The 20,830-nt window shown below is 43.2% G+C and overlaps 1 protein-coding gene and 1 long non-coding RNA gene across 4 annotated transcripts in view; one reads left to right on the forward strand and one right to left on the reverse strand.

Moving 5' to 3' along the window:
- The window catches only part of zgc:110366 (uncharacterized protein LOC550476 homolog), a 111,147-nt gene that overhangs the window by 40,057 nt on the left and 50,260 nt on the right, over positions 1-20,830 (reverse strand). For all 3 annotated transcript variants that reach the window (XM_067990576.1, XM_067990578.1, XM_067990577.1), the window contains exon 3: positions 16,537-16,638. In XM_067990576.1, the coding sequence (XP_067846677.1) occupies positions 16,537-16,638 (102 nt within the window). The remainder of the gene's footprint in view (positions 1-16,536; positions 16,639-20,830) is intronic.
- On the forward strand, positions 3,659-20,261 carry LOC137325451 (uncharacterized). The gene is made up of 4 exons (XR_010963881.1): positions 3,659-3,743; positions 15,966-16,231; positions 19,196-19,351; positions 20,177-20,261. It is a non-coding gene; the product is annotated as an uncharacterized lncRNA (long non-coding RNA).

The following is a 20,830-nucleotide window of genomic DNA, read 5'->3' on the forward strand; positions in this document are numbered from 1 at the left end:
GAACAGTTTAGGCACTCGCCTTCTCCACTGGCACCTGGTTCAAATCCAGCTCAGACTGACTGAAATCCCCTGTCTCTAAAGGTCCTCTAACACAGATTTTCTCACCTTCAGGAGCATGAAAGTTCACAAAAGGTGCAGTTACACTGCATAAAGTGAGCTGAAAGTGAATCACTCTTGAGTTTGCTGTGGTTTGCAGAGCTCACTTAACGGCCTCAATTTAAACCCCACCCCACCGGCAGGAAAAGGTCAGGTCAGGGGTTAAAATCTTGAAAATCGTGATCCTGCCTCCAACCCTACACGTTGCCAGCAGGCAAGTCCTACTTAACATGCAAAAGTCACGGCCCGGTGTCACGCGGGACTTCAGGAACTTTTATTTAAATGAGGCCCTGTTGTAGTCCCTGAACTCTCTGGGTGCGTCGCCCACTACAGGACTCGCCTCTATCGTTCCCGCCCTTCCCCTGTAAAAATCAAGGCCAAAGTGAACAACAGAGCCTAACACAACTCTCATCCCGAGCTTTAATGAGTTAAGAATCGTGAGAAATGCGAAAGTGATATCCTAGCACTTTGGACAGTGGTGAAAGAGCTGTGAAAAATAAAGGAATTTACTTAGCAGTGCATCATCGGAGTTGATCTGGATCTTTTTTTGATTATACGAAGTGAATATTGGCACCACTGTTTGTTTTATTCATTCATGGGATGTGGGCGTCGCTGGCGAGGCCGGAATTTATTGCCCATCCCTAATCGCCCTTGAGCCGCCTTCTTGAACCGCTGCAGTCCGTGTGGTGACGGTTCTCCCACAGTGCTGTTAGGAAGGGAGTTCCAGGATTTTGACCCAGCGACGATGAAGGAACGGTGATATATTTCCAAGTCAGGATGGTGTGTGACTTGGAGGGGAACGTGCAGGTGGTGGTGTGCCCATGCACCTGCTGCCTTTGTCCTTCGAGGTGGTGGAGGTCGCGGGTTTGGGAGGTGTTGTCGAAGAAATCTTTGCGAGTTGCTACAGTGCATCTTGTAGATGGTACACATTGCAGCCATGATGCGCCGTTGGTGGAGGAAGTGAATGTGTAAGGTGGTGGATGGGGTGCCAATCAAGTGGGCTGCATTGTCCTGGATGGTGTCAAGCTTCATGAGCGTTGTTGGAGCTGCAGTCATCCGGGCAAGTGGAGAGTATTCAATCACACTCCTGACCTGTGCCTTGCGGATGGTGGAAAGGCTTTGGGGAGTCAGGAGGTGAGTCACTCACCGCAGAATACCCAGCCTCTGAATGCTCTTGTAGCCACAGTATTTATATGGCTGGTCCAGTTAATTTTCTAGGCAATGGTAACCCCCATGATGTTGATGCTGGGGTATTTTGCGATGGTAATGCCGTTGACTAACTTGATTGAATTTTATGAGGAGGTAACAAGGAAGGTTGATGAAGGTAGTGTGTTTGTGTAGTCTACATGGATTTTAGCAAGGCTTTTGACAAGGTCCCACATGGCAGACTGGTCAAAAAAGTAAAAGTCCATGGGAGCCAAGGTAAAGTGGCAAATTGAATTCAGTGGCAGGAAGCAAAGGGTAATATTCGACGGGTGTTTTTGTGACTGGAAGGCTGTTTCCAGTGGGGTTCCGCAAGACTCAGTACTAGGTCCCTTGCTCTTTGTGGTATATATTAATGATTTAGACCTAAATGTAGGGGGCATGATTAAGAAGTTTGCAGATGATACAAAAATCGGCATGTGGTTGATAGTGAGGAGGAAAGCTGTAGACCGCAGGAAGATATCAATGGACTGGTCAGATGGGCAGAAAAGTGGCAAATGGAATTCAATCCAGAGAAGAGTGAGGTAATGCATTTGGAGAGGTCAAACAAGGCGAGGGAATACACAATAAGTGGGAGGATACTGAGAGGTGTAGAGGAAGAGAGGAACCTTGGAGTGCATGTCCACAGATCCCTGAAGGTAGCAGGACTGGTAGATAAGGCGGTTAAGAAGGCATACGGGATACTTTCCTTTATTAGCCGAGGCATAGGATATAAGAGCAGGGAGGTTATGCTAGAACTGTATAAAACACTAGTTAGGCCACAGCTTGAGTACTGCGTACAGTTCTGGTCACCACATTACAGGAAAGATGTGATTGCACGAGAGAGGGTACAGAGGCGATTTACGAGAATGTTGCCAGGATTGGAGAATTTTAGCTATGAGGAAAGATTGGATAGGCTGGGGTAATTTTCTTTGGAACAGAGGAGGTTGAGGGGTGATTTAATTGAGGTGTATAAAATTATGAGGGGCCTAGATAGAGTGGACAAGAAGGACCTATTTCCTTTAGCAGAGAGGTCAATAACCAGAGGGCGTAGATTTAAAGTAATTGGTAGAAGGATTAGAAGGGAGCTGAGGAAATATTTTTTCACCCAGAGGGTGCTAGGGGTCTGGAACTCACTGCCTGAAAGGGCTGTAGAGGCAGAAACCCTCATCACATTTAAAAAGTACTTGGATATGCACTGGAAGTGCCGTAACCTACAAGGCTACGGATCAAGTGCTGGAAAGTGGGATTAGGTTGGGTAGCTCTTTTTACATACGAACATACAAATTAAGAGCAGGAGTAGGCCATTTGGACCCTTGGGCCTGCTCTGCCATTTGATAAGATCATGGCTGACCTAATTGTGACCCCAACCCTACTTTCCCATCTACCTACTATAACCTTTGACTCCCTTGTTAATCAGGAATCTATCTAACTCAGCCTTAAAAATATTCAATGACCCTGCCTCCACCGCTCTCTGGGGAAGGGAGTTCCACAGACTCACGACCCTCAGAGAAAAAAATTCTCCTCATCTCCGTCTTATATGGGAGACCTCTTATTTTTAAACAGTGTCCCCTAGTTCTAGTCTCTCCCACACGGGGAAACATCCTCTCAACATCTACCCGTTCAAGTCCCCTTAGGATCTTATATGTTTCAATAAGATCACCTCTCATTCTTCTAAACTCCAATGTATACAGGCTCAACCTTTCCTCATAAGATCACCCCCTCATTCCAGGAATCAGTCGAGTGAACCTTCTCTGAACCGCCTCCAAAGCAATTATGTCCTTTCTTAAATAAGGAGACCAAAACTGCACACAATATTCTAGATGTGGTCTCACCAATGCCCTGTACAACTGTAGTAAAACATCTCTACTTTTATATTCCATTCCCCTTGCAATAAATGACAACATTCCATTTGCCTTCATAATCACTTGCTGTACCTTCATACTAACTTTTTGTGATTCATGTACTAGGACACCCAGATCCCTCTGTACCTCAGAGTTCTGCAATCTCTCTCCATTTAAATAATATACTGCTTTTCTATTCTTGCTGCCAAAGTGGACAAGTTCAGATTTTCCCACATTATACTCTATCTGCCAAATTTTTGCCCACTCACTTAACCTATCTATATCCCTTTGCAGACTCCTTGGGCGCAATTTTGAAATGGTGGTGGGTTGGCAGCAGGGGTGGGGGGGGGGGGCGGGTGAAGGTGCGCATGGCAAACCCGAATAAAAAAGACTTACCGTTTCCGGCGCGATCGCAATGTCATTGATGGTGATTAAAATTCTTTCCGGGTTTCGCGCCCAGCAGCCAGCCTGATTGACAGGCTAGCTGCCGACAGGAGCTGCAACGCCGAGCGGGGTGGGGGAGAGAAAGAGAGAGCGAGACATCATCCGGCGCTGGAACAGAAGATCGGGGGCGGGAGAGGGGGACGATCGGAGAGGGAGACATCGGAGCAGGGTGGAAAGGTAGGTTAATTTTGTGTTTTAACTTTGTGCAATGGTTTGTTATTTAATTTATTTTATTTCTTTTTGCCTGATCCGGCCCTTCATGCCTGGTTTCACCAGGTATGAATCAGAAGCCGTGGGAAAGCTGCCCAGGTAAGTTAAAAATCGTTCTAACTACCTAATATGTCACAAGTAAAGTGCCGTAAGTACCTCAATGAAGTACATTTGGTTCTTTAACTATCACTACGCCGGCTTTAATTGCCGGCGGACTTCCAGATTCGGGACACCCGCATGCACACAGGTGTGTCTGTGGAAACTCGGAAGTCGGCGGGTTGCAGCCGGCTTCCGAACCCGCGCTGCATTTCTGCAATTTTCGCAGCCCCCCTGCCCCTAACGCACCCGCAATTTAAGTTTAAAATGTCTTCTTCACAACTTACTTTCCTACCTACCTTTGTGTCATCAGCAAATTTAGCAACCATACATTCAGTCTCTTCATCCAAGTTATTGATATAGATTGTAAATAGTTGAGGCCCAAACACTGATCCCTGTAGCATTCCACTCATTACATCTTACCAACCTGAAAATGACCCATTTATGCCTACTCTCTGTTTCCTGTTAGCTAACCAATCCTTTATCCATGCTAATGTTACCCCCTACACCATGAGCTCTATTTTCTATAGTAGCCTTTGATGTGGCATTTTGTCAAATGCTTTCTGGAAATCCAAGTACACCATATTCACAGGATCCCCTTTATCCATGTTGCTTGTTACTACCTCAAAGAACACTAATAAATTGGTCAAACATGATTTCCCTTTCACAAAGCCGCGTTGACTCTGCCTGATTGCATTGAGATTTTCTAAGTGCCCTACTATAACCTCCTTAATAATAGATTCTAACATTTTCCCGCCGACCGATGTAAGGCTAACTGGCCTGTAGTTTCCGGCTTTCTGTCTCCTTCCTTTCTTAAATAGAGGAGTTACATTCGCTATTTTCCAATCTGAAGGGACCCTTCCAGAATCTAGGGAATTTTGGAAAATACCAATGCACCTACTATCTCAGCAGCCACTTCTTTTAAGACCCTAGGATGAAGTCCGTCAGGACCTTGGGACTTGTCGGCTTTTAATTCTAAGAATTTTTTCAGAACCCTTTCCCTGGTGATTGTAAATGTTTTAAGTTCCTCCCTCCCTTTCACCTCTTGATTCACAATTATTTCTGGCATGTTATTTGTATCCTCTACAGTGAAGACAGATGCAATATATCTGTTCAATTCATCCACCATTTCCTTGTCTCCATTATTAATTCCCCAGACTCTCTCTCCAGAGAACCAATGCTCACTTTACTTACTCTTTTCCTTTTTAAATACCTGTAGAAACTCTTACTGTTTTTATATTTCTAGCTAGCTTTCTCTTGTACTCTAATTTGTCCCTTCTTATTATTCTTTTAGTCATTCTTTGCTGTTTTTTGTATTCTGTCGATTCTTCTGACCTGCCACTAATCTTCGTGGAATTGTATGCTTTTTCTTTCAATTTGATACTATCTTTAACTTCATTAGTTAGCCACAGATGGTACATCCTTCTCCTAGTCTTTCTTTCTCACTGGAATGTATCTTTGCTGAGTGTTATGAAATATCTCATTAAATGTCTGCTACTGCATCTCCACTGACCTATCCCTTAACCTAATTTTCCCAGTTCATTTTAGCCAGCTGTGTCTTCATGCCCTCATAATTGCCCTTATTTAAGTTTAAAACACGAGTCTTAGACTTACTCCTCTCCCTCAAACTGAATGTGAAATTCAATCATATTGTGATCACTGCTACCTAGAGGCTCCTTTACAATAAAGTCATTAATTAATCCTGTCTCATTACATATTACCAGATCGAGAATAGCCTGCTCTCTGGTTGGCTCTAGAATGTGCTGCTCTAAGAAACTGTCCCAAAAGCAGTCTATGAACTCATCTTCCAGGCTACCTTTGCCAATCAGATTCTTCCAGTCTATCTGTAGATTAAAATCACCCATGATTATCGCTGTTCCTTTCTTACAAGCCCCTATTATTTCTTCCTGTATACCCTGTCCTACAGTGTGGTTACCATTAGGGGGCCTATAAACTAGTCCCACAAGTAACTTCTTGCGTTTACTATTTCTTATCTCTACCCAAACTGATTCTACATCTTGGTCTTTAGAACGAAGGTCATTTCTCTCTATTATACTCATGTCATACTTAATAACAGAACTACCCCTCCACCTTTTCCTAGCTTCCTGTCCTTCCAAAATGTCAAGTACCCTTGAATATTCAGGTTCCAGCCTTTGTCATCTTGCTGCCATGTCTCTGTAATGGCTATCAGATTGTACATATTTATTTCTATTTGAGCTGTCAATTCATCTATTTTGTTACGAATACTACATACATTCAGATACAAAGCCTTTAGTGCCGTCTTTTTACTATTTTTTCAACCTCTAGCCTTGTCTGCTGGCACACTCTTAAGTTTGCATGCTCTGTCCCTTCTTGACACTCTCTGATTATCATTTCCTTTATTGCTACCTTGCTCTCATGCCTTGTCTTCTTTCTTTAATTTATCACATCTTCCCTTACTTGATTCCTCACCCCACTATTTAGTTTAAAGCCCTCTCTTCTGCCCCAGTTACACGATTCGCCAGGACACTGGGCCCAGCACGGTTCAGGTGAAGCTCCCACTTTCCCCAGTACTGGTGCCAGTATCCCATGAATCGAAACCCATTTCTCCCACACTAATCTTTGAGCCACGAATTTAACTCTCTAATCTTATTTACCTTATGCCAATTTGCTCGTGGCTCAGGTAATGATCCAGAGATTAATACCTTTGAAGTTCTGCTTTTTAATTTAGCCCCTAGCTGCTCATACTCCCTAAGCAGAACCTCTTCCCTCGTCCTACCTATGTCATTGGTACCTACGTGAACTATGAAATTGAATCCTCCCCCTCCCACTACAAGTTCCTTTCCAGCCCAGAGCAGATGTCCCGAACCCTGGCACCTGGCAGGCAACACAACCTTCTGGACTCTCGTTCTCGGCTGCAGAGAACTGTGTCTATCCCCCTGACTATACTGTCCCCTACTACCGCTACATTCCTACTAAGTCCCCCTGCTTGAATGGCTTCCTGTACCATGGTGCCACGCTCAGTTTGCTCATCCACCCTACAGCCCCTGCTTTTGTCCATACAGGCTGCAAGCACCTCAAACCTGTTGGACAATCGCAAAGGCTGAGGCTCCTCCACTTCCACCTTCTCGATCCCCTTACCTGCCTCGCTCGCAGTCACACCCTCCTATCCCTTACCACTGACCAATTCAGATGACCTTATCCTAAGGGGTGTGTCCACCTCACCTGGAACCGAGTGTCCAGGTATTTTTCCCCCTCCCTGATGTGTCGCAGTGTCTGCACCTTGACCTCCAGTTCAATGACTCTGAGCTGAAGCTCCTCAAGCCGCAGATACTTACTGCAGACGTGTTGCCCTGGATCACACTGGCATCCAGGAGCTCCCACATTCTGCAGTCACTACACATCACCTGCCCTGCCATCTTTATTATGTGTTAATTAATTTATTATTTTTCTTAATTAAATTTATAATTTATAAACCCTACTACTCCCAATAAGCTTTACAACTGCTAGTAAACCTTCTACTACTAAAACCTTACAATTACTAATTTACACTAGTTTTGAAAGTTAAATGAATCAAATACTCACCAACCAATCACTCATGTGTTTCCCTGTGATATCACACTTGGATTTTTCTCAGAACGTGGTGGGTGGCAGAGTCTGAACTCTCGCTTTCTCCGCGCTCGTAATATCACCGTTCTGGTCTCGCTCTTTCCCGCCACTCGCCAACTGAACTCTTGCTTTCTCCGCACTCTTTATATCCCCGCTCTTACCCGTCGCTTGCCGACTGAACTCTTGCTTTCTCCGCGCTGTTTATATTCAACCGGCACAGACACGATGGGCCGAATGGCCTCCTTCTGTGCCGTAAATTTTTCTATGTTTCTATGAATGTCAAGGGGAGGTGGTTAGACTCTCTCTTGTTGGAGATGGTCATTGCCTGGCACTTGTCTGCCGCAAATGTTACTTGCCACTTATCAGCCCAAGCCTGGATATTGTCCATGTCTTGCTGCACGCGGGCATGGACCGCTTCATTATCTGAGGGGTTGCGAATGGAACTGTACAGTGTGCAATCATTTGCGAGCAGACTCACTTCTGACCTTATGATGGAGGGAAGGTCATTGATGAAGCAGCTGAAGATGGTTGGGCGTAGGACCACTGTATCAGCCAATGAATTGGAGGCAGGGTGGGACTTGTGGTTTTAATTTAGAGTCTCCAAATATGACCAAAACTACAGTAAACAGAGTCTCCAGAGTACAGCAGGATTATTTCTCCAGCAAAATGCAGTGAGTGGAGGATAGTTACACAATACAAATTATGTGCGTAAAATCAATCCCAGCCACTTACAGCAGTGCGTGATTGACAGGGAAAGTACCCAATCATCTCCATTCTGTCCGGGACTTGTGGTGTTACTATACGCAGCCTTGATTATATTCGGCTTTGTTGACGCTGGCTGGCAATAATTATAATCTACGGATACGTTTATTTTGTGCAATAAATAGTATTTGTGTAAACTGGTAGTGAAGGTACCGATTTCACAACACTTTTTTAATATCAAGTTAGCATATTCCAGTGACAATTACATTTGGTAGTAGTGAATTGACTTATTTTTGCTCTTCAGGCAGATTTTTAGGTATGGATCATTAGGCTCCCCTCGAATCTGTGATCTATAAAGAACAATTTGCAAAACAAACTGCAGCATTTGGTGGGAAGAGCTCAAGCTTTGGTAGGAAAATTTACATAGTGGTGCGTAGAAGGAAACTGGAGCTGGGTAACCCAAGCTGCTCATAACCTCATTTACACTAAGAGAAGGGATATATCTTTTGAGTGTGAAACCACCAGATTCTCAGGGGGCTTTAAAGTTTTGCATAGATAGTGAAGTTGGAGTGTAAATGCAGCCAAAAATACCACAAATTTGACAGAACATTTTCAAAAGTTGACACCCATTGACAGGGAATATTGTCTATGATGATATATTGTCATTGTAAATGGCAAAATTATTTTCGAATGGAATACTTTTTTATTCTGATATATTCAGATCACAAAATAGCAGAACAGATCTCGACAAACACAGAGTATTAAAATAAACCAAGTATCACAACAGGTTCATTATTAGGTTTTCAATCATTCACATACAGATAACTGAAAGGCAACTTCCCTCTATTTTTCACCATTTTTTCCCCTCCAAATCATTTTAAAAAATTAATTCTCGGGACGTGAACGTTGCTGGCTAAGCCGGCATTCATTGCCCACCCCTAGTTGCCCTGAGAAGGTGATGATGGGCATTCTTCTTGAACTGCTGCAGCAGTTTGATGCTAGGCCACTTCAGAGGGCAATTATGAGTCAACTACATTGGTGGAGTCACATATAGGCCAGACTGGGTAAGAACGGCGGGTTTCCTTTGCTAAGTGATATTAGTGAACCAAAGGAAAATCAGCTAGGGTTCCAGTTTCTTCGCTTTCCCGGTAAATTTTTCCTAAGGACCGCCTTTTTGATCTCCTTTCTCCAAGAATTAAACCATTACTAAAACCTGAAAATACTGCTGGAAAACTACAAGGGGTTAACCACATGATTCTAGGCTTCAAAATATTTTAGGTGGCTTCAAGTGCCTTTTGCATCTAATTAATAACAGAAAAAAAAAATTCCACTGCATAGAATTTTTTTAAAACTATAGTCCCTGCATTCCACATAACTTTAAGTTTATGCCTTTATCTACATTTGCTTCATATTAGTAGACAATATATCACAAAATAAATTAAATCCAAACTCCAATTACGCAAATGATGGCAAACTGCAGCACAATAAAATTGCTCAGACCTATGAAGTCTTACTGATCTACAATGGACCTCATTGTGATTTAAAACGATGATGTAATCTATTTTCCTGTATCCCTATATGTTTAAACAGAAATATAATCAGACTCTGTTCTTTAATCATAAATTTCGCTACCAACATTTTTCCAATTTGACAGCTCTATACTGTATTTTCATCTTTATATCTTAAAAAACATATATAATCCAAGAGAACATTTAAAAGGTTCCTATTTCTTACATTTACAATATGTACTTTTAAGCACCTCTAACACCTAGAAGAACAAGGGCAGCAGGCACATGGGAACACCGCCACCTGCACGTTCCCCTCCAAGTCACACGCCAACTTGGAAATATATCGCCGTTCCTTCATCGTCACTGGGTCAAAATCCTGGAACTCCTTACCTAACAGCACTGTGGAAGAACCTTCACCAAACGGACTGCAGCGGTTCAAGCAGGCAGCTCACCACCACCTTCTCAAGGGCAATTAGGGATGGGCAATAAATGTTGGACTTGCCAGCGATGCCCACGTCCCATGAACGAATAAAATAAAATGAAATGGAAATAAGGAAAAGAACGTTGGGGTGAAATTGGGCCGTTCAGCGCCCTTTTTTTTGGTCGCTATGCGGACAACTAAGCCTCGAAAATGGGGTCCGAGATGCCTACACGCACACTTCCAATGGGAAGCGCGCAGGATGCTATCTTGGCAAAGGAGTTTGCGCGTGTGCCTCACAAACACCAGCAGCATGCAGAGTAGGGAGAATATGACGCGAATCAGTGTGCATCACTAACTTAAAGGCTAATGCTGCTATTTTGGAACTCCACACTCCATCCAACGCATTGTCTTGACCTCGCACAGCTGAATATGACTTAAACTGCATGAAGGACCCCTCACCAGTGTCATTTAAAGGGATGATAAAGTAGTTGCAGGTGAGTTGCTGCATTATTTCTTCTGGCTGCTTGTGCATTTGTACGTGCTTTTGGAGATAACCTGTACTTGGATAAAGTTTCAGTACTCTACAGGGAGTGGGCTGGCTGATTGACAGGCAACAGCAAGGGAATTGGCAGAGTGGTAGGGGTGGGAGCAGGAATGCTGTCATCCTGAGAGAGGACAGCAGGTTCGTGTTCCATGGAGCCACCACCATTTGCTGCCTCCTGTTATGCGCCACATTCTCCTGCAAGAAAGAGGGAAGTGTGTCAGTGAGTGTCTTGCAAGATATTTGGGTGATGTGGCAGCCATGGCTGAAATGCTACCGGCGTGTGTGAACTGTGAGGAGTTGTGGATGTGAGGCTTGCAACAGTGTGTGAGGGTGAGATAAAGCATATGATTTGAATGGTTGAGTGCTGATTGAAATAGATTGTTGGTAGGTGGGTGATGGGGTGTAGTGAATTGAGCAATGGATGAGGCTAGTGGTGCAGTTGGTAGATATGCCACTTGAAGCTTGAATTCACTCACCTTGACAATTCGTGTTAAATCACTGAACTTCTTCCTGCACTGCATCCATGTTCTTGGAGCCATGCTCCTTGCATTTACCTCCTTCGCTACTTCCTCCAACTGCTTCTTCAGCATATGTCTGCAGGGCCTCCTACCCCCCTGCGCATACAGAATGCCCATCCTTCACTCTACTTCTTGTACCAAGTCCTCCAGTGCATCATCAGCGAACTTTGGTGCATGCTGTCTCCCAGGCACAGCCATTCTTCAAAGTAGCACAGCACAGATTCAGTTTTGAAATGACTCCCACCACTGCTTGCAGCCACAATGCACCTCTCCTTTAAGAACTGTAGGCTGCCTTTAAGAAGCCACTTGCGATATCGGGGCCCCCTGCTGATGCGTGCAGCCAATCAACAGCACAGGTAGAGCTGGCTGCACACAGTAATCATTTAAAATAACAGGTAGCACGAATGTAAGGTGCTGCCTGCATCACGAATGTAAGGTGCTGCCTGCATCACAACGACCAGGTGTGGGTTAATTGCGCACCGTAATCCCCGCGCCTGTTTTCAGTTTAACCCTCGTAGTGTTTTAAATGGTATTCCTTACAATTCATAAAAGCCAAAGAACTGACATTTTACTGCTCAGCTATGTAAGCAATATGCTCCAATTTTTATGCCTTTGGCAATTTCTGACTCTCTTTTCTTTTCCTTTCCATTTATATTTATGAGAAGACTGCACAGATTATCCCATCAGTGACTGAAAAGGACTAAAACCCAAAGTCTGCAGATAGTTTCTGGGTCATACAAAGTTACAAAATTGGTACATTTAGGCAAATGTTTGCAGGTTGTGTGTTTAATCCTCGAGTCAGTACAAATGTAGAAGACCGTCTATTATTTACATTCGAGGTAAAATGCAATTTATTGTATTTTGTTAAATTAACTGAAATTAGCTGGGGATGATGGGCTGCTACAACTGATCTTACCGCCCCCTGCGTTGGGTGGGGAGGGGGAGGAAGGAAAATCAGCCAGGGTTCCTGCTACTAATCAATATATATATATTTTTTTATTCGTTCACGGGATGTGGGTGTCGCTGGCGAGGCCAGCATTTATTGCCCATCCCTAATTGCCCTCGAGAAGGTGGTGGTGAGCCGCCTTCTTGAACCGCTGCAGTCCGTGTGGTGACGGTTCTCCCACAGTGCTGTTAGGAAGGGAGTTCCAGGATTTTGACCCAGCGACAATGAAGGAACGGCGATATATTTCCAAGTCGGGATGGTGTGTGACTTGGAGGGGAACGTGCAGGTGGTGTTGTTCCCATGCGCCTGCTGCTCTTGTCCTTCTAGGTGGTAGAGGTCGCGGATTTGGGAGGTGCTGTCGAAGAAGCCTTGGCGAGTTGCTGCAGTGCATCCTGTGGATGGTGCACACTGCAGCCAAAGTGCGCCGGTGGTGAAGGGAGTGAATGTTTAGGGTGGTGGATGGGGTGCCAATCAAGCGGGCTGCTTTATCTTGGATGGTGTCGAGCTTCTTGAGTGTTGTTGGAGCTGCACTCATCCAGGCAAGTGGAGAGTATTCCATCACACTCCTGACTTGTGCCTTGTAGATGGTGGAAAGGCTTTGGGGAGTCAGGAGGTGAGTCACTCGCCGCAGAATACCCAGCCTCTGACCTGCTCTCGTAGCCACAGTATTTATATGGCTGGTCCAGTTAAGTTTCTGGTCAATGGTGACCCCCAGGATGTTGATGGTGGGGGATTCGGCGATGGTAATGCCGTTGAATGTCAAGGGGAGGTGGTTAGACTCTCTCTTGTTGGAGATGGTCATTGCCTGGCACTTATCTGGCGCGAATGTTACTTGCCACTTATGAGCCCAAGTGACCCCTAATGGAAAGAGAGTTCACAATACCTTCATCCCTTCCCCCCACGGTTAAATATCCACTGACTATGTTAACACATGAATATTGGCCACTTGGGTGCGGTACCAGGGGATTGCTGATGCATGTGAAATTCTACTCATCATGAATCACCACATTTGCAAGATGGAGATTGGAGGAAAAATGCAAGTTTGGGGGGGAATAAACTAACACCCCAAAGCATATTTTAATAACTGAATGACTTGCATTTCCTCAAAGTAGTGCATCAAGAAAGCATACAGAGTGCCCAGTCAGTAGTACATTTTCCTGATGTTGACTGGCTCCAGATTGGGTTGCAGGCCAATCTAAATTAAAATGAATTGGGCCACTCAGACGTAGATGGCTCTTTCGGTTATTGACGTCACCACAGTACATCTGGAGGGAAGGTTAGTACCAAGCAGATTCAAAAGAGAAGGAAATATGACTTTTTTTTTTACGAAAACATAACGAATATATTTAAAACAATGTTTACATGGACATTGGAAATGTACAGTGACCTGTACATACAACTGTGTTTCCTTAAAGTGCAATTATGCTTGTTGCAAAATAAGCCTACATCATGATCAGCAGTGAACTGTGATAAATATAACCGCAATGTGAGGCTGATCGGAATAACACACAAGTACAGATAATTATCATCTTATTGTGTAACATTGTTGAGAAGCGCATGGTACATTACAACAGAACTCACATCTTTCACTAGTTTCTCTTCTACGTCCCCACAGGCCCTCTCCGAGCTCATCTTGACCATGAGACCCACCTCCTGCTCCCTTGAACCTACTCCCACCAAAGTGCAGATCACTCAATTTCCCTTCCTGGCCACCATGTCAGCTGATAGTTAGTGGTTTCCCTCTCCTCGGGTACTGTCCCCCTCCCCTTCAAATCTCCCGTCATCACACCCCTCCTCAAAAAACCCACTCTTGATCCTCTTGCAAACTATCACCCCATCTCTAGCCTCCCTTTCCTCTCCAAAGTCCTTGAATGTGTTGTCGCCTCCCAAATCCGTGCTCATCTTCCCACAACTCCATGTTTGAATCCCTTCAATCAGGTTTCTGCCCCTGTCACAGTAATGAAATGGCCCTTATCAAAGTCACAAATGACATCCTATGTGACTGTGACCATGGTAAACTATCCCTCCTCATCCTTCTCGACCTGTCTGCAGCCTTTGACACGGTTGACTACACCATTCTCCTCCTCCGGGTGGGACTGTGTTCGCCTGGTATCATTCTTATCTATCGAGTCGTAGCTAGAGAATCACCTGCAATGGCTTTTCTTCCCCCTCCCGCATGATACCTCTGGAGTCCCAAGGATCTATCCTTGGCCCCCTCCTATTTCTTATTTACATGCTGTCCCTCGGCGACATCATTCGAAAACACAATGTCAGATTCCACATGTGCGCTGACAACATCCAGCTCTACCTCACCACCCCCTCCCTTCACTCCTCCACTGTCTCTGATTTGTCACATTGCTTGTCCAACATCCAGTACTGGATGAGCAAAAATTTCCTCTAACTAAACATTGGGAAGACCGAAACCAATGTCTTCAGTCCCCGCCACAAACTCCGTTCCCTAGCGCTCCTGTGAAGCGCCTTCGGACTTTTTCACTGCGTTAAAGGTGCCATATAAATGCAAGTTGTTGTTCTTCTTCTTGTTGTTGTTGACTTGTAGCATATTTCAACCTTACAATGAGTATTTTTAGTTATTTTAGTTCAAGAAAATTAGACACGATGATTGTAATAAATTGGATAGCCAGATGGTGAAGGACAGAATACCAGAGCCTGATCTTCAGTTGCTTCCAAGCCTTTAGTCACTGAGATCCACATTACCCACTCCACACCCTAGATAAGCTCTCACATAAATGGATACAAGAGAGTCCCCAATTGATACGCACCACCTGAATACAATTAAAACTAATTGATATAAATCATATGGATACAATTAACAATGATGTCATGTTGTTGACATACAAATGGGAATATGAAATCGCACTGGCACTAGTTTCTCTGTATAAGTATTATAAACTATAACAGTTAGAAACTTCAAAGACTGTCAGAGCTCCATAAGACTATAACCTTTGCTTCCTGCCACTGAGCCAATTTTGGATCCAATTTGCCACATTCCCTTGGATCCCATGGGCCTTGACTTTTTTGACCAATCTGCCATGTGGGACCTTGTCAAAAGTCTTGTTGGAGTATATCGAAAGTTACTAACTTATGCGTTTAGGATTCACTCAACAAATGCAATTAAACCGTTAAATACTGAATGCAGAATTCAGATTCATTTTATCATAGAATTTCTGCAGGTTATTTTTTATAAACCTGCAATATTTCATGTAGGGTTAGATGAAGTAGGGTGGGAGGAGGCTCGAGCAGAGTATAAACATCAGCACAGACCAGTTGGGGCGAATGTCCTGTTTCTGTGCTGTAAATTCTATGTTTTTTTTTATTCGTTCACGGGGTGTGGGCGTCGCTGGCAAGGCCGGCATTTATTGCCCATCCCTAATTGCCCTCGAGAAGGTGGTGGTGAGCCGCCTTCTTGAACCGCTGCAGTCCGTGTGGTGACGGTTCTCCCACAGTGCTGTTAGGAAGGGAGTTCCAGGATTTTGACCCAGCGACAATGAAGGAACGGCGATATATTTCCAAGTCGGGATGGTGTGTGACTTGGAGGGGAACGTGCAGGTGGTGTTGTTCCCATGCGCCTGCTGCTCTTGTCCTTCTAGGTGGTAGAGGTCGCGGGTTTGGGAGGTGCTGTCGAAGAAGCCTTGGCGAGTTGCTGCAGTGCATTCTGTGGATGGTGCACACTGCAGCCACAGTGCGCCGGTGGTGAAGGGAGTGAATGTTTAGGGTGGTGGATGGGGTGCCAATCAAGCGGGCTGTAATATGGTATGTGACATAGGAGAGTACTGAACTACAGACTATTTCATAACTCTCAGGATTTTGTAATAAACCTATGTCATTTATTCTTTCCCCTCTTTTAGGTTTCCCTTCTATTCCAAAACATCCCCAACCAAACGGGCACACAGAAAGCCTGGTGCTAAGTCTCTGTAACTGATGTTCTTCAATCATCCTACTATTTTTTCCTTCAACAAGTGCAGATGTATCTAGCCCCACTTTTAGCCTCCTCAGATGAGCTGTCGGAGATCGGAAACTCATTATATTGAGAACGATGGGCATGACCATCCATGGGTACACCACCTTGCTTGTGCCCCTCAAACATCTGGAATGAACATATGACAAAGGACAGGTAAAGATCAGCCGGTCTACTGAGCCTGTCCTATACTGCTATGGTGCAACTTCTGCACACCATCACCTGCATCTACCTCCCCCCACCCCCCAGTCATGCATTCCCTTGGGATCGGCAAAGAAATCAGAGAAAAAAGTTAGGCCATTTTAGGAAAATACTCCGGGAAATTATACAAATTGGTAGTTCAAACCTACTATCACTAATTAAAGAGTTAAAATAATCTTCTCAAGATACAAAGAAAGTACTTGACAGCAAAAAATATGCCAAGAGTCTTCAACATAATCCAGTTAATAACTATTACTCACCTTCATCATACAATTCTTCCATTGCTTGCCAAGTTTCAGCTCGAAGTTCTTGATTCGTTTTTCCCAGGGCAATTCCATCAGGCCAGTGCATGAGATAAAGATCTGAAATAGGAATATATGTACCTATTTGTTTATTCACTGAAGGAAACATGAATCAAAGCCAATGTTTAGAGAAATATATCAGAAGTACATGGAAGTGCTCTTGATGTGAATAGCAGCTGTACTGACAGTACTCTGGTAAACATTTGATGCAGTCAGATGCCATTTACCCACGCAGATCAGAAAACACCCCGTCTCGATGAGTGAATAATTCAAGATAAAAATTGTGTATTGATTCCAGTGCTATAAACCAGCATGGAAATTGATTTGCAATAAGATGAAAGCATTATTCATGTGGAGATGCTGGGACGATTAGGCAGGCCAGTTAAGCAATCAATCTGGGCAAGTTATGCTCAAATAAACAGCATCCCCATTGCATTGCCAGACCATTGGAAATGGTGAGTTTTTTTGGAACACTAACTGGTGCTGGAAATAAATAAGTTTACGGGTCTGAATATTTCCCTCTTACAGACAAACAGAAAATAAGACTTTTGTTGTAGGTTTGGCCAGCAACTAGTATTCTACATAAAAGCAAAAACCCAGCGGAAGTGTCATAGAACCACCATTCCAACCTCTATGCCAAAAAGCAAAGTAGCTGCCATTTTTGAACAGTTTTGCCTATACGTAAATACTTGTCATTTTTGATATATATGAAAATACAATAAAGGGTAAAGAATATAAAATACAAAAGAAATATCCATATTCTCAAGTTACTGCCGAGTCTGTGGGAAAATGTATGCAGTTTAGCTACTCTGTTTAAATCAAGCTGACTACCAGCTGATCTCAGGCTGGTGTTGATGACAAGCACAGAGGTCTTCATATTGCCATAGCTATCTCCCCAGGTAGAACAGGATGGATGATGGCAAGTGATTTGCAAAGGAAGAGAAATGCGACAAATAAATGCAGGCAGGGCTTTCTCTTCCTATATTCAATACATTGAGAACTCTTAGTTTAATGAAGGAAGTGTTGGGATAGTAAGCCACAACCTTGAAAAATAAGTGATTTTCAAAACATCGTCTGGCAAATCACTCAAAGCCACATTAAAATTGTTTAGTTGCAGTGGCTGAATTCACTGCCCGAGATCTGATTTAGTCTTAATTATTTAATTCTTCTTCATACTGTAAAATTCTACTGAACTTTTCAATTTCCATGTCAATATTCTGTGTCTTTAGCATTGCTGCTTCAAATTTTTTGTTTCCCATTTTTTTTCCTAAATCCAGTAATCGCCTTAAGCAAAAAAAACCTGCAAATGTTAGAAATCTGAAATAAAAACAGAAAATGCTGAAAATACACAGCAGATTTGCCAGTATCTGTAAAGATAGGTTAATATTTCAGGTGCCAACCCTTCATTGCAACATAGGTTGGTAAAATAATTTACTTCTCAATGAACAAAAATAAGAAAGTCATGCTTAACCTTTAGAAATCATTGGTTAGGCCTCAGCTGGAGTATTGTGTACAGTTCTGGGCACTACACTTTAGGAAGGATGTCAAGGTCTTGGAAAGGGTACAGAGGAGGTTTACCAGGATGATACCAGGGATGAGGGACTTCAATTATGTGGAGAGATTGGAGAAGCTGGGATTGTTCTCCTTAGAGTAGAGAAGGTTAAAGGTAGACCTAATTGAGGTATTCAAAATTATAAGGGGTTTTGATAGAACAAGTGGGGAGAAATTTTTTCCTCTGGCAAGTGGGTCAGTATCCAGAGGTCATAGATTTAAAATAATTGGCAAAAGAATTAGAGGGGAAATGAGGAGACATTTTTTCACACAGAGTTGTTAAGATCTGGAACAGACTACCTGAAAGGGTGGTGGAAGCAGATTCCAGAGGAACTTTCAAAAGCCAACTGGACATGGGCTTGAAGAGGACTAATTTGCAGAGTTACTGGGAAAAAACTGGGGTGTGGGACTAAATTGGACAGCTCTTTCAAAGAGCCGACACAGGCTCGACAGGCCAAATGGCCCCCTTCTGTGCTGTAAGATTCTATGATTCTATGGACCAGCACCACACAGTACCCAAAATCAGCAGCTAGACACAAGAAAATCTCTGCCAGTCTCAAACTTTCAAGATGTACAGAAGCTGCTCCCCTGTGCCAGATTTTGTTTGACAGCATCATGTGAACACACTGTACAATTTATAGCAATGCGACTAGGCAAACAGAGCAGCTGAATAGATGCTAGTACTGTATCTACAAAATTACAATACGTTGCCAGTCCTGCAATATATTGGGAGTAGTCCAATATCTGGGAAGTACTGCTATATATAGGCAATACAAATTCTGGGCATGTAATGTCTAGGGAGCACTGCAATGCCTGGGAGTATAGTGACAATTCTAATTCAAAAGACGTTGCTAATGTAAAACTTGAATTGCTTCTATTTTGAGATGGATAAGTGTTATTACAAATATTAATAGAATCAATAGTCTACTGCATTTGTTTTGTACACATTTGACTTCTTATGCCTGTAAAAATACCCATGAATGAAAAGATTACATTGTTCTTTGGTGACATACTTCATGAAAGTTGTATACACTGGAAAGAATACTAAATTTTATTTTCTGATCAGAAATTAGGGTTAACTACACAAGATGATCGGTACTTGTTTATAAAAACTCAAAACATAGAAAGAGTTCAAAAGAAAATTGCTGGAAATCAGAAAGAGGATCAGCTTCTGAAAGGTCATGTTCCAGGTGGACCCCTATACACATAAACGTGCATACAAGTGAGTTAAACAAAGGGTAACATTGTGTCTGAGAGAGACAGTGTGAATGAGCCAAAGAGTAAGAGTGAGAGAGTGAGAATGTAAAAGCAAGTGACTGTAAGAATGCGATTCCGAGTGAGAGTGAAGGACAGACTTCTCGATAGTACTAGGTGTTAATCACACATTACTGTCTGGCATTCTGTTAGTTTTGTGATTTAATTTGGTCCTTTAATTTGAATTATTGTGTACATATTGTGTGAAGTCAACACCATGCCAGTTACATAATTATTATTTTTTGACTCTGGTAGTAGGACTGTACAACAACAGGAATTTTGTAGCCTGGTGGGGTTTATTTTTGGCATACGAATCCAGCCCCCAAATTGGTCCCTTTTGACCACACTTGGTCAAGTGAGCATGTTAATGCCCAAACCTCTGCCAATGGCACTCTGAGCATTGTGGTAGGAAGCACAAGAGTGACCTGGGGACATCACTCCCTCCTCTTCCCCATGGGGAAGCACCTGGCCTATGCTCAGCACCTCCTCATAGCAGCGTGGCCAAGATCGGGAATTGAGCTGCATTCACAGGACCCTCCCATTATATGGCAAGGCAACCACCTGCTTTTTATGTTGCAGTAGAGATGGAGGTTTTACTTTGGCTCGTTGTTTAAGTACAGGACAGCACGTCAGGCACAAAGGCAGGTTGCAGCATCCTGTACCTTGCTTACGCCACTTTCACAAAGTGATGGGTTAATTTAAATTTTGCAAAATAAAAGGCCCTCTTTGAAAAGCAAAAGATTGGCACGAAAAGCTTGCATTGATTCTATTATTGAAACTCCTGTTTCCACAGATGAACACACTACTTAATACGAGAAAAATATGTGGTTATTTGCAGCTATCCCACACAGAAGGTAACCATTTTATCTCACCCTCACAGCTGCTTAGTCACTTCCCTGCCGACCTCTGACACTGGTCCTACATACCTCAAACTTTCAGATTTATGCCAGAAAAATATTTAAAGTGTTTACGGACTAAAATGAAAGATTACCTTATGGAAAATAATGGAATTCTTGGACCTTATTGTTTGATACATTTTTCAGTAACTCCTTATCAGTACCATTGGTGAGTACAAATTGCCAGCTTTCTCCCTGATGAGGCTCTTACAAATTCAAAACAATACTATGTCCTTCATGTAACAACTACAGTTTGCAAAAGACGGAAATAGGCAGGCACTACATTCAACAATACAAATGGTGTACTTTGAAAGCTTGCCCTTTAAAAAGATTACAGGCAAATTCCCTCAGTATTGTTTGTTCAGCTGCTCACTGCCAATAGCACAAATACCAGCTTCCTAATTAAAACCTTTTTCCTGACATCACATCCTGCCTTTTAAAACATACAAAAAGCAAAAAGAGGGCGAACATCAACTTTTAAGACATTAGAATCTTTAAGAACTTGCAGTAAATTTCACAAAGTGCATTTACTTACAGTTCTGTAATCACAA

Source organism: Heptranchias perlo, chromosome 9 (genome assembly GCF_035084215.1).
Source record: "Heptranchias perlo isolate sHepPer1 chromosome 9, sHepPer1.hap1, whole genome shotgun sequence".
Lineage (NCBI taxonomy): Eukaryota > Metazoa > Chordata > Chondrichthyes > Hexanchiformes > Hexanchidae > Heptranchias > Heptranchias perlo.